This window comes from Podarcis liolepis, assembly GCF_965112155.1.
Source record: "Podarcis liolepis genome assembly, chromosome: 6".
In the NCBI taxonomy this organism is placed as follows: Eukaryota; Metazoa; Chordata; class Lepidosauria; order Squamata; family Lacertidae; genus Podarcis; species Podarcis liolepis.
Window position 1 is genome coordinate 49,072,423 of NC_139559.1, and position 15,077 is coordinate 49,087,499.

The 15,077-nt window shown below is 41.3% G+C and overlaps 1 protein-coding gene across 1 annotated transcript; it reads left to right on the top strand.

Annotated features, from left to right (window-relative positions):
• Window positions 1–1,756: 1,756 nt before the first annotated feature.
• On the top strand, window positions 1,757–11,514 carry LOC310709612 (embryonic pepsinogen-like). The gene is made up of 9 exons (XM_083509491.1): window positions 1,757–1,895; window positions 2,957–3,119; window positions 3,632–3,749; window positions 4,324–4,442; window positions 5,164–5,363; window positions 6,624–6,737; window positions 7,363–7,507; window positions 9,127–9,225; window positions 11,140–11,514. The coding sequence occupies exons 1-9, from the start codon at window positions 1,840–1,842 to the stop codon at window positions 11,275–11,277; spliced, it is 1,152 nt and encodes a 383-aa protein (XP_083365617.1). The 5' UTR covers window positions 1,757–1,839; the 3' UTR covers window positions 11,278–11,514.
• Window positions 11,515–15,077: the final 3,563 nt, after the last annotated feature.

Below are 15,077 nucleotides of genomic sequence, written 5' to 3' on the forward strand. Positions count from 1 at the left end.
TGAAGTTATTCCCAAGGATGCAGCTTTTTCAAGCATCAGGGGCCTGGAGGTCATGGAAGATTGGGAAGCTAACATTTAAAGCCAGAAGCCTAGCCTGATAGGTAAGGACAGAATGGCTAAAATTAATGGCATGCATGGTTTTGACTGGAAAATAATAGGCTCCTGCCTTTGTTGCGGCTCTTTATTAACCTGAAAATTAAATGTATGAATCCTGACAATGAAGTTCAGATCCCCATAGCTCTTGAGCCTCCAAAGAATAAACAGCATGCCATAACAATATGCAGAATTACTGAGATTTTGATCAGACGGTCCAAATGAATCTCATTGTGTACCACTGATCCGCTAACAATTTTGCTTGTATCTTAATCACCTGCCCAGGAGGACTCCACTCCTCCTGCTGAATTAGCATCTCCTTTGCTGTTATAGCATCCCCACAACTGTCTGGGAAAGTGCAAGAGATCATTCTGATTTTTAGTGGACTCTCCAGAGCATAAACAGAGTTGTAAAGGGCTCCTTCAATAGAGGCTTTGTGCTGATTCTACTCCAATATTTTACTAATGGATCACTCTCCATGGAGCAGAAAATGAAAAAGGAAAACGAAAACAGGTATAGGGTTACAGACATCTTGCTTCTATGAAAGGTTCCTTTCAATCTTCCTTCCATTTTTTTGTTGCATCCTTGCCTGCTAGATAAAACTCCTTCCTTCCCGGCTGTGGGGTGTCTTTCTGTTTGTTGACTGCAGAACAGGGCAAGTCATGTGAGCAAAATGCTCATTAAGAACACAAAAGCGTAGCCATAGCTGGTTTTGCTTCTGACCTCTCTCCCAACACTTTCCTCACCATAACACGCCTTGCCTTCTGCCACAGGGAAAAGGCAGGCGGCCCAAATGCAAGAAGGGCAACACACATAAAGCATACATTCTGTGCTCCAGTCCTCAACCATGATATGTTTCATATACTTGATGACACTTAAGATAAGGGTCATTACAGGGAGGAGGGTTTTTGCTTTGCTTTTGCTTTATTACATATTTTGTGTTGTCATTTTCTATTTATATGTTGTGAATTGCACTGTGATATTTGAATGAAGGGTGGTATACAAATTTAAATGATAAAAATAAGCGGTTTAATACAGAGTCAAGGGACGCGGGAGGCGCTGTGGGTTAAACCACAGAGCCTAGGACTTGCTGATCAGAAGGTCGGCGGTTCAAATCCCCACGATGGCTTGAGTTCCCATTGCTCAGTCCCTGCTCCTACCAACCTAGCAGTTTGAAAGCACGTCAAAGTGCAAGTAGATAAATAGGTACCACTCCAGCGGGAAGGTAAATGGCGTTTCCGTGCGCTGCTCTGGTTCACCAGAAGCGGCTTAGTCATGCTGGCCACATGACCCGGAAGCTGTACGCTGGCTCCCTCGGCCAATAAAGTGAGATGAGCGCCACAACCCCAGAGTCAGCCACGACTGGACCTAATGCTCAGGGGTCCCTTTATCTTTAATACAGAGTGAGACCACTGGTCCCTCTAGCTCAGCATAGCATATGCTGACTGTCATCAGTTCTCCAGAATTTCAGACAGGAGATGAAACCAGAATGCATTGCAACACATTCACTGACTTCATTGATATTTATATTTACACTATTATATGCTGGAGGTATAACTTCCTCTTTCATCGTGTTTACAAAGCAAGGTGACTGTTCACTTCTCGTTTCCAAGTATGGGCTGGACTTTCTGTGATGAAATATGATCTTTAGATGACGGTGGGCACTTCTAAAGCAGCTATAAAATAACAGAGTTTCCCCCTAACAAGCACCAGAAAAACTAGAGCAGCCCCCACTGGACAAGCAGGATGAAGTACCTTGCAGTTCTCTTCACCATTGTTGCTCTCGCCGAATGTCTCGTTAAGTAAGTTATCGTTTTGTTGCTGATATTTACTCTTCTGACAGCTATACTTTCTGATTAACTAATGAAGAGGAAAGGGAGTGTGAATTATAACTTCAAATCTTATAGAATTTTTCAGATATAGACACATATATAAACACATACACACAACTGAGAGGAGATTAGTAAATGTAAAATGGTCCTCTGGCAGCAATTACAAGGGTAGAAGCACATAGACTCACCGAAGAAAGCATGGCTAATGTCTAATTTGAGATGGAACAATATTTTGGGGCATTTGTGTGTGTGCTTTTTTTATCCCTTGCCTTCAGTAGCGCAGTAACAGGATGATGCTCAGCACCTGAAGCTCACCACAGCATGTCCGAAGTGACAAGAGAAAGTGGAATTGTCAAACTGTTCAGCAATTGAGGGCCCAATAGCACACTTTAAAGTGCTGCTGACACTAATTGAAACAAAAGGAGTCTTAAAAAATGGGCTGCAAAGATTTCATTTTATATCAGTCAAATATTAAACTCCCTACACACCTACAGTTGTTTTTCTTTCAGCTATCTTCCTTAAAGTAATTGAGAGATGAAGCAGATTAACATCCTTGTCTTGTATCACAGCAGGAGCTGGGATCCTAGCACTCCATATGCTGCTGAACTTGAACCCCCACCGTCCCTGACTATTTGCCTTGTTGGTTGGGGCTGATGGGACATGGAGCTCAACAACCTCTGGAGATCCACAGGCTTCTTTCCCCTGCATAAAAGCTGTTCAAATCCCACCCATTCTATGGAAAAGATACATGAATGAATGTGTGCAAGATTATAGGCTATAGTACTATTTCTTGATGCTAAAAAAAGACTTTGATTGCATTGAGTGGGTGCGAACTTTCAGTTCAATTTCCTAAGTGCTCCCCCCTTTTTTTGGAGTAGCTTAGATCTAGTAGTAAAGAGAGTTTAGATGAGGTGGTAATATTAAACCTATTATTATGTTTGGAGTTATGGAGTGGAAAGACAGGTTGCAAAATAAGCAAATTTTAGGGAGACAGAAAATCCAAACTTAGTATTTTGTTTCTTATGTTCCAGGATTCCCTTGCAGAGAGGGACGAAAGTAAGAGACACTCTCAAGAAGAAAAATCTGCTGGAAAATCTTCTTCAGAAACACCGTTATGACATTGGTACAAAATACAACTCAGCTTTTTCTAAGGCTGCCCTGGTGGCTGAAGAACCACTTCTGAACTCCTTGGATGTGAGTTGATGCTTTGCTCTTATCAATTTGCTGTGGTGCTGAACAACATTTCCCCAAAGTTTTCACGATGCTCAGTGGAGATACTTCTTCATATTTCTCCTGACACCCAGAGGTAATCAACATAATACCGTGGTACCTCAGGTCACATACAAACGCTTTGGGTTACAAACACTTTGGGTTATAAACACTTCAGGTTACAAACTCCACAAATCCGGAAGTAGTACCTTGAGTTGTGAACTTTGCCCCAGGATCAGAACGGAAATTGCGTGTCGGTGGCACGGCAGCAGCGGGAGGCCCCATTAGCGAAAGCGCACCTCAGGTTAAGAACGGTTTCGGGTTAAAAATGGACCTCTGGAACGAATTTCGTTCGTAACCCGAGGTACCACGGTATGTTGCAAGTACTTAGCACAGATTTATAGTGATTACCTTGCATATCTGTGAGGAAGTAAAATGTTCAAAAGCCTAAAAAGAAGGAAAGTTTTGCAAATTGTGTTTGTTTTATGAATTAACAGACTGAATACTATGGAACAATCTACATTGGAACCCCACCACAGAGGTTCACTGTTGTGTTTGACACTGGATCATCCAATCTCTGGGTACCCTCTGTCTATTGCACTAGTCCAGCATGCCGTAAGTAACTGACTATAAAAAGTCTTCAAGCATGTCACTCTGATACGTATTAAAAATGACCTGGGAGGGCCTATGAAGTTGTGTAAAGGAATGGATTCATTAGTTCACAATCCAGCATTGCAGACTAAGGTCATAATTCTATTTACATATGAGTAGGGTTGATTGAACTCAGTAAGGCCAACTTCTAAATAAATATGTGTAGAATTGAAGGTGTGCTTGCAATCCTATACCCACTTACCTGGGAGTAAGCTCCTTCAGATTCAATTATGGGGCATGCTTCTGAGTAAAATTGTGTAAAACTTTACTCCAAATCATGTGGATTTGGTTTTGCAAAACTTAATTCCCATTTTTTTTGTCCACTATTATTTTTAGTAATGTGTACAAAAATGAAAATGCTAAAAAGAATATGCTTTTTTGAATATGTGAGTTTTTCTGCTAGATATTTTCCAAATGCCCTACACTTTACATTGTTCCAATAGTTTTCTTCAAGCAACCAAATTTATACTGTAGTCTTATATCTATAATTAAAAGCCATTTTTACATTAGTTAAACACTGTTTTCTTTTTCTTTTTAGAAAAGCACCAGAGGTTTAACCCATCTCAGTCTTCTACTTTTCAAAGCACTCGCCAGACCATATCCATTCAGTATGGGACAGGAAGCATGCAAGGGTACTTGGGATATGATACAGTGAAGGTAATTCAACTCAGTTCAGTTGCATTACATGAGTACAGTACAAACTGCGAAGACAATGTTATAGGCATCTCTAGAACCAGTGCAATTCAGTCTCCTTGAATCCTGGAACTGGAAAGCAGTCTTTCCTTTAAAGATGTGTAGATGGATGCACATCAAGTAATTCAGAACAAACTATCCAAATTATCCAAATAGTGTATATTTTTAATGGTCATTTAGAGAATCAGAGCCGTGCAATATTAAAGCTGGAGTCCTTAAGTCATAGGATCCTAAAGTAAATTTCTGTGAAATAAATGGGACTTCCTTCTGAATTAACAGATTGAAAAAGAGGGTGCAAGCCTGTTAAACAGAAGCAAACATTGATGAACGAATATAAGACACATGCCCTGTGGAAATTCTCTGACAAAAGGGAAGCCTCCCAGATGATCACTGTATGAGGGGTACATAGGAGACGTTATTGATTCATGTACAAAATGTCAAGACACAGTTGGTCATATAAAGAAGTTTCATCTTCAAGAAAAAAGCAAGTTTAAAAGAACCACTACTTGCTCTGCACCTTTTTACAGATTAATCTTGTTCTATGGTTAAAAGAAAAAGAGAAATAAACCCTACCAGGTTTAGTTCGCTTGCATAGAACTGAAGCCTTAATACATCAGTAGTAAAAACCTGCTCTGCAGATCACAGCTTGACATGAAAGTAAAGGTCTACTCTGTTTCTCTCCTAGGTATCCGGTCTTGCCGTTTCAGATCAGCCATTTGGCTTGAGCAGCAGTGAGCCAGGCATCATATTTGTCTATTCTCAGTTTGATGGGATCCTGGGCTTAGGCTACCCAAACATTGCTGTTGATAGTGCGACTCCGGTCTTTGATAACATGGTGGAACAAGGCTTAGTTCAGCAAAACCTGTTTTCTGTTTATCTCAGCCGGTAAATAGTGTTTTTATCTCTTGGTAATATTATTTGTTTTGTATAGCTGGGAGGAATCATGTGCCTGATCTGACACAGCTTGTCTTTTGGCTATTGCTCTGGCTGTTGTGTTGTAAATCAGGCTGGCCAATCCTGTACTCTAAGTAAGATGGCCGCCACTGTGCTGTACTTGCATTGGTATAAGGCAGGGACCCCAGAAAATGATTGGCAGAGGGGGCTGGAAGCCCTCCTCAACTGGCCAGGGCGCCGAGCCCCTCCAGAGGTGAATGATCTATTGTTGTCAATGCTACTTGATGAAGAAGGAAAGGTCCATCCAGTTTTCTAGGACATAACTGCACCCTCTTGCTTGTTGTGCCTTGAGAGCAGGGCTTTGCTATGAAGAGAGGGGCCAAGCTCAGGGAAGCTAAGTGTTAATGTGGAAGAGAGGGAGGTAGACAGAGTTAAGCAGGGAGAGAAGAGGCCAAGACTTCTGCTTCTAATTTTTTTACTATTCTATAATTTGTGAAATTGTAGAATAGATAATTAATTAATTAATTAATTACTATCTCATCAGTAGAGTTAATATCCCTTTTGATTTCAATTGAACCACCTTGATATCCCTATAAAAACACTTATGGAGTCTTTGCTCCAAATCACAAACTTACCCCATCCAGAATAACTGGAGGGCATTATTGCAAAGATAATTTCACCTATTTCTGAGGTAGGGGAGTCAACAAAAAGTGTCAATCTTTCCCCCTCACCATGTGTATAATATGCAGCCCAGATCTATATATGTCAGCTTAGAAGACAGTGATACTCATGAGTTAGTGTGCACAGGACTGAAGTCTTGTGAAAGGAAGACTGCAATCTTCCAGGTGGTGACAATTCTAGTTCTTGTCCTCTTTCTGGCTGAGAACTACAAGGGTAACACTGACACTAAGGAGGAGGAAACTGAAAGACATTATGAGATTATGAAGGGGGAAATCAGTTTGTGATATACAGACCAGAGTTGCCAATATTATGATGTACTTGACAAGACTGGAGAAATGTATTAACAGAATTTGCCTTTCGAAATTTGCTAACCACCAGTAGATACTTATTCACTTTGAGATATTATACACCTTCCTGCGCTCTCTCGCGCTCTCTCTCTCTCTCTCTCTCTCTCTCTCTGGGAATTGGGACAGAGGTACAGAAGTAAGTGACATTCACATTTTAAATGTGTAGTTTATCTTATTCTGAATGAATGGATTGCCAACAGCACACCATATATTTTTGTTTCAGAAAATCAAGTGGGAGCATGGTCATTTTTGGCGGAGTTGATCACTCTTACTTTACTGGTCCTATTAACTGGATTCCTGTCACTCAGCAAGGTTATTGGCAGATTGCAGTGGACAGGTAAGCAGAAATTGCTGCTGCTGCTGCTATTACTACTACTACTATAACTATTTAGAAAGATTAAATACAAAAAGAAAGGAAGAGATAGAGGACAATGAATGTGAATACTAATGTTCAGTTTACTTTGTATTTGCTAGTTGGCAGTTAGGTCGAACTGATTAGTTATTATCATTATCTAGTTATATAGAATCCTCATTAACAGCACTTTTACAGAGTGTAAGAGGACAGGTCCCTGCCCAGAACAGCTTGCAAGCTATAGTGCCTGTGGTCTTATTGCCTTCTACAATTTCCAATGATGTAATATCGGCTAACACAGGAGAGAACGTTTCCTTAATGAGAATGGAGAGCTACCTTAAGGCAGTTATGACATCCCGCTATCCATGTTGTTTTAAGTTCATGTTTGGGGGAAGGTCCTTTGCTCAATGGCAGAGCATTTTCATTTTGCATGCAGAAGGTTACAGGCTCAATCACTTCAAGTAGGGCTAGGAGGAAGACTTATCTGAAGCACTGATGAGCCCCTGGTAGTCAGCTTGGAGTTTACTCAGTGAGATGGACTAATGGTCGGTACTGTATATGGCAGTTTTGTATGTTCCATGTCTAAATCTAATGATTTCCAATTTCTCAGCATTCAAGTGAATGGTCAGACAATTGCCTGCAGTGGTGGCTGTCAAGCAATTGTTGACACGGGGACGTCCCTCTTGGCTGGTCCGGCATATGAAATTAGCAAAATCCAAAATGCCATTGGAGCTACTGCAGCACAGTATGGCGAGGTAAGATTTACTCTCTTACACCAATTCTCTTCACTTTGTTGCTGAAAAAGACTAAAAGGCACCCTAGCATCCACACTCAATACTCAAATCCTGGGCCAGAGTTCGGGTTTCAGATATGTGCAACATAAGATGGTTAGGATTAGACTTGATCCCGGTTTCCTCCAGGACTACAGATGCTGGCATCTCAGTCCCATGCTTCATGTTTCTTCATGATACTGCAGAGGCACACAAATGTGCAGAAGCATAAGGAAATACGGTGTGTAAGACTGGAGTAGTAGCATCCCTTTGAGCATGTATAATGAATGCAGAAGGAAGAGACAATGGCAATGGTAGGAAAAGGAAACAAGCTGAGGTTTGGCTGAGCCTGGGTGACATCCAGGGAAAGAAACAGCTCCAGTGGGCCTAATACAGTGGTGCCTCGCAAGACGAAATTAATCCGTTCTGCGAGTCTCTTCGTCTTGCGGTTTTTTCGTCTTGCGAAGCACGGCTATTAGCGGCTTAGAGGCTTAGCGGCTATTAACGGCTTAGCGGCTTTAAGAAAAAGGAAACAAACTCGCAAGAACTCGCAAGACGTTTCGTCTTGCGAAGCAAGCCCATAGGAAAATTTGTCTTGTGGAACGACTCAAAAAACGCAAAACCCTTTCGCCTAGCGAGTTTTTCGTCTTGCGAGGCATTCGTCTTGCGGGGCACCACTGTACTGAATTCACAAAGATAGCTGAAATGATGGCATTCATTCGGAAAGGCTTGTAAATTGCCCTCTGTTGTTAGATCCTGATGTAGTGAGAGGATGATCTGTGAAATCTTCTATCTGACTGGAATTTCACATGTGACCTTCCCTTTTTCATATGACAAGGGTAACCTGAGAATGTCCCATGAATTTATTGGACTGTTGTGTGTTCTGAGAAGGGTTTGCAATTTATGTAAGGGGACCAGATGCAGAATTGGACAGGGCTCTTGCACCTTTTATAGTTGTATAGAAGAGGGATTTTCGATAGGTGTAAGCTTGCAAGACAGGCTAAGACATTTGCTCTTTTACAGAACTATGAAAGGTGCAAGAGTCCTGTCCAGTTCTGGATCTGACCACACTACCCGCAGAGAGAGAGACACACACACCTTACTGTCATTAATTTGTACTATTGTCTCTCTTCAAAATATCCTGACTGATAATTGTGAAAAGGGGTTCTTTCCCTCAAACAGTGTTCTTCAGCACAGAGCATACATAGGCATTCATTACTTCAGCATGCAAATAGCTCCACCTTCCGAATGAAGAATCTAGACTCAGACCAGAGTTTAAAATGCAGTGCTGTATTATCTGAATTGGTTGGGGCACATGGTTGTTATGTATGAAGATTAGATGAGAAATTTTAGGTTGATTCACTTGTAGTCTTCAGTGAGTTGCTTTGCTTTTATGTCACAATGTTCCGCTCAGGCCTGTGGGTTATACCAGATGTTTATCTGAGTGAAGTCCAGAAGTTTCAGAATTTCACTTAAAGTGGAAGGTGTGGTTTCCTGAGGCAGACTTTGTGGGTGGGGGGAACCACTGCATTTCTTGAGCAAACCTGAGATTTGCCTGTTCATTTCCTTCAGAATAACTCAACACTCCTGCTTATCTTTTTCAGTATAAAATCAACTGCGGTAACCTCCCCAATATGCCTAATGTTGTTTTTGTAATCAACGGAATCCAGTATCCTCTCACCCCTTCAGCCTATACTAATCAGGTACAAAACAGATTTGTATTTACTGAATCAGGGAATTGTATTTACTCATCAGGAGCGCAAGTTCAAAAGGGTTTGGGGGTTTATCAGCAGGGCAAAATCTTTATGAACAAATGGGCTGCAAACCAGAAAAAGGAAAGAAATCTTTGGGAAGAAATATTATTAGATATACAGACACTATCAGAAGAGCTGGGTTGATAGCTGTGTATCTCACGAAAAAACCGGTCAACCCAGGTACAGAAGATGACTCTGTCCTGTCAAGGATCAAGAGACTCTCCATCAACATAGTTTCGTGACTGTTGATATTGTATCTCTGACCACAGATGATTCCCATTCTGGGAAAGGTGCCCCACTAAGGTGGAAGACCTGGGTGCCCGATCATTCCCAGGAGGACTCACATTACACCTTCCACCAAAAAATAGCCTCCTGAGATCAAGCTATAAATACAGTGCTCAAATGCTACAAGTTATTTGTTTTGCTGTTGCAGAGATGGCTGAATGTGGAAATATGCTCTGTTTTTCTCCCCTTGTTTCCTCTTATCAGATATTGTACAATCCAGAGAATTTCAAAATCTCACTCCCCGCGTGATCCTATTTCCCAATGCATCAAGTTTAACCTTGGAAATGCAATGCAAGAAAAGGGGCCCCTTTGCACCCACTGCCCCTGACTTCTCCATCTGTAATAGCTCCTCCATTTCCACACCAAAGGCTGGAAGGCAAAGCATTGCACTAAAGCATTGATAGGGAACCTGTGGCCCTCCCAGTGAGGTATGACCCCAGCTCCAATCATAGCGGACCATTAGTCATGCTGTCTGGGGTTGATGGGAGTTGGGAGTCTAACAACACCTGAGGGCCACAATTTCCCCACTCCATCCGAAAGGGAAAAAAGAAAATAACCTGGATACAGCAGCAACGTGACATCATACAAACCCTAGCATGCAATATGTTTTCAATATAGGATGCCTGGCAGATTGATTCTATGATTGTGCTGTGCCAGGTCATTGTCACTTGCCTTGGCTTGAATCCCATCCTTTGATGTAGGCAGAGGCAGGTGGGAGGAAGCAAGTAGCACTTAATAGAATCAAAGAATCACAGAATTGGATCATCTAGTCCAACCCTCTGCAATGCAGGAATCAATGCATTTTTCTTGGGCCCTCCATTGACTCCACAGGGAAGGGCCATAGCTCAGGGCTGGAGCATCTACATTGCATGCTAAAGGCCCCAGTTTCAATTTGGGGCATCTTCCATTTGTGGCATCTCCGAAACCCTGAAGAATTGCTACCAGCCAGTGTAAACAATAATAAGTTGGATGGAGCAATGGTCTGTCTCAGTATAAGGCAGCTCCCTATCTTCCTATGACTTCAATGGAAGTATTTTTTCCCCTTTAGACAACTTCTTTTGCAGGCATATTATCACATTCTGTTGTCATCCAACTAAGCTCTTCTCCCTATCAAATCCCCCCCCCCCCGTGGTGGTTGTAATGTCAACCAGGAATAAGGTTAATGTCAGTGCAGCAGTGCAAATTCGCCACACTGGCACGACCTTTTCCCTATACAAATTCCAAGGATAGGATTGCATTTCCATTCAATGATTGTTTTCAACAGAGCAGAACAAAAGCAATGTCAGAATCATGATTTCCTATAACTTTTAAATACTATCCATACTTGTACAATTTGCTTATTTGAATTGATTAGGATATCAAATTATTTGTTGATAGAGTGAATACATAATGCGCACCACTGTCTCTTTTGTTGTTGAATTTGTGTTATTCCTCTCCATTTCTTTTGAGACTTTTTCAGAGAATATCCTGCAACTTCCTTTTTTAAATCTTGGAATGTTACCCTATGCATTTTTTACCTAGATGGGTATTCATGTAGAATAACCCCTATCTGATTGCTGTCCTTTTCTTCCCTTCTAGGTAATGCAAGCAGAATGCACTAGCGGTTTCCAAAACACAGCTGGGGACCTCTGGATCCTAGGAGATGTGTTCATCAGGGAATATTACAGTATTTTTGACCGGGAGAACAACCGAGTTGGACTGGCAAAGGCAGTCTAGAATAACTGTGCTTTTAAACAACAGCATGTCCTGTAATTGCTCATCTAATCAACTTACTCAGATTGCATCTTAACTCCATAGCTATTTATCTGAGCAAATAAGCAATGACTCCAGTTATGTACTTTTAAAAGTAATATCTATCTAATGTCTTTAAAGAACCTGCAGATGATAGCACTGTTATGCCATATATGATCTGAAAATGGTGAATTTCAAATTAATAAACTGTCCTAAAGCTAAGTTTTTTTGTTAGCCATTTCTGTGTAAAAGCCTATAGTTAATGTGAGTCAGGGGTGCCTATTTGAATAAAAAAGGGGGGGCAGGTAAGCCCCACCCTGCATAATCAATCACATGATGCAGTGTGCACACACTATTTGAATGGCAATGACCATAAATGGTGGGGGAGCTCAAATATTTATTGGGGGACCAAAGGGACCTTGGTGCCTAGGAGTGAAGTTGGGGTGCTGCTTCAGAGGTCAGCAAGCAGAGTAGGGGAGGGGAAAGGCAAGGGCCAAGGGCCCACTCTCAGAATCACTCCAGTGTAAGTTATACAGAGAAAAAACACATCAATATACTTTATTTGTTGTTATTTCTTTTCTTTTTTATAGCTTATAAATATAAATTACTGTGCAATAAAACAATGCACAGAATTGGAGTGACCGGAAATATAGGAGCTCCTAATTCAGGAATGGGGAACCTGTGCCCCCCCCCCGTAAGTGAGTTGCAGTCCAGCAACACCTGAAGAACCACAGGTTCACCATCCTATTCCTAACTGGTCATCACATTTTGCCCTAAACTGGGTGGAGAGGATACAGCTGTGTCACCTTGCTGCCCTGATAGTTTCAGGTGATTCCAAATTTAGTTATCCTTAGAGCCACCTTGTTAGGCAGGCAAGAACAGTTTGAAAAGTGAGTGTATAACCATTTGGATTAATTGAAATACAACCATATCTGGATCCTGTACTGAAAACATCCTTTCTCCAGGAAGCTTCACCACCAGGGATGGGCAAATCCACCCATTTAGCTTTCTCCCAGTTTCTTCCTTTTCCAGCCTTAACTTCACTTCTCCACATCTCCAGAATTTAAAAAAAGTCTTCATGAAAATTCACATAATTTTAGTTCTAATGTCTCCTAATATGCATGTTTGTATGCCATTTTGCCAAACATGCATATTTTTCCAAAGCAAAAGTGCCTTTTTGTATGTTATTTTCACCAATACATTACCCTGGTATGTGGGTATTTTTTTTGCACCCATTGCTTTGCGGGAGAATTGTCCTGCAAAACTTGGAGAAGTCCAAATCCTGAAAGGTGGCTGCATTTTGGCATTTGTTGGGTGGCCTTTCAGTGTGAACAGAATCAAATTTCTCCCCCAACTCTGCTCACCACTTCATGTGCATTTGTACTGGCAAACCCACAGCTGGCATGGCATGCTGAAAGAGTGGCAGAAATTGCTCATTAAATGAGCACCTAGGTTTCTGTGCATCCTGTTTTGCACAGCTTTTCCCCATGAGCCCATCACACAGGCAAGATACTGGGCAAAACCTTGCCTTGTATTTTGCTGCAAAGGCACCCCGTGCTTATTGGGTGTGGAGCGAGGCATGCAAGATTAATATTAACCAAACAGAGCTTTAAATTTTTAGAGGCTTTTTCTTAAAAAAATATATAGAAGAAACAACTAAATTTCAAAAGAAAAATCTAAACCACTAAAATATATTGTAAGTTGCCCACTCGCCCGCTCCCCATAAGAAATTACTTTATACAGCAAATTATGATACTTTGGGAAGAAAAAATTAAAGTAGATCCAGTTGTGCCTTTCTAAAAGTAATAACTTTAAAGTGCCTGCAGGTGGAAGCATTGCTATGGCACAGACATTCTGAAAATTATGAATTATGAAACTGGCTCAAAGCTTGGCTTTCTGTAGTGATTCATGTGTGGAAACCTATAGTTAATGTCAGCCTATAGTTAATGCCAATTAATTGGATGAATTGCTCATTAGATTGAGGGGACTGATCTTTGAAGTCCAAACACATTCCTCCACAGTCCTCATTTGCTTTTAAAGTTGTATCACACTTTTCAGGTTAACAACAAACCCAGCCCACACTCAAAGATAGCCACATTTGTTTATGTATCATTATTGTTACTTGTGTAGGTTTTTCAGTACAGACTTCATCAGTGCCAATAGGGTACTGTTGCTAAAGGACTATTGAACAGCCCTAGTCAAAGCCATATGTCCTCTCCCCTGTGTTTGTTCAAACTTTGTTACAATCAAAATTCTGTTATCTAAAAATGTAATGTGAATGTATTTGAGATATACAGTGTATTTTTTAAAAAGTTACAGAGAGAAAATTCTGATAGCAGTAAGAAATGTCTTGAAAACCAGAGTACCCACAGTTCTGGATTCCTAGTACATTCAAAAGATGGGGGGTGGGGGTGGCTACCAAACCAGGAATAATTGCCTGGATATGAAAAATTCCTGTAGTCTGTCCAGCTTCATTTGAATTTTGGACAGCATTCAGTCCAGATTTCAGAACAGGGAAGCCTGCCTAGCTTTAGCATAGAAATTTATTAGCAACTTCCACCTTTCAAAAGCAAATACTGTATCGGAATTTAACTGAAAGAACCACACTGTCAGGGAAGAGGTTTTTATAATATTCACGAAGACCTACCACTCTCATAAGAAGTGTCCCTTTTTAGAACTGTGTCTGATAACAACGGATCAACATACTTATCAACATACATGGTGGACATGTGGGGAAGTGGTTCAGTTTGGGTGCCAAATATTTGTCAAAATAAAAGCAATTACTGGACAATATGTCCAGAGTTTCTGCTGTTCCATCTTTCCACACAAGATAACACTAACTTACAGTTCAAACCCTTAATAGGTTCCATTTTGCTAGAGGACAGGCTTGTAATAAGGAGACACTGGAAGAATGTGGAGATTATCTCTTTGACAAATTGTTACAATCAAGTATGGCAGATAGCAATTGTGGAAAAATTGACTAATAACATGAAATTGGCACAAGGCTTGAAGCATAACGACTCTCTTGCAATGTATTCTGCTGTATCATTATACACACACACACACACACACACACACACACACACACACACACATCACAGAAATAAAACTATACAGTCATACCTTGGCTGCTGAATGCCTTGGGAGTCGAACGTTCTGGCTCCCAAACAATTGAAAACTGGAAGTGAGTGTTCCGGTTTTCAAACGTTCTTTTGGAAGCCGAACGTCCAATGGGGCTTCTGCGGCTTCCGATTGGCTGCAGGAGCTTCCTGCAGCCAATCAGAAGCCACGCTTTGGAACGTTTCGGAAGTCGAACAAACTTCTGGAGTGAATTCTGTTCGACTTCTGAGGTACGACTGTCCCCCCCCCCAAAAAAAGCACCATTAAGAGGCAAGAAATGAAAACAGAGGACTTCCCACACATTAGAAAATGTTTTGACTCATAGAAGCTGTGTTAATTGTGTTATTTAAGAGAAATAAACATTTTTAATGAAAAAAAAAACAGTTTCATAAAATTTTGGCTCTCTAAAATACTTCTGTAACAGAGCACTCCAACCTTCTCTGCACGGGCTTGTGGGGAGAGTGAATGGATTAGGTGGTCATGTTCTTTCACCCAAGCCCAGGCTGGTACAGTGAACTGCCTGTCCCCCCACCTTCTGCTCTGGCTGCTAGCTGCCAGGAGTGGGTGTCAAAAGCAGGTCAACAATAAATCACACAGACTAAAGGTAAAGGTACCCCTGCCCGTACAGGCCAGTCGTGTCCGACTCTTGGGTTGTGCGCCCATCT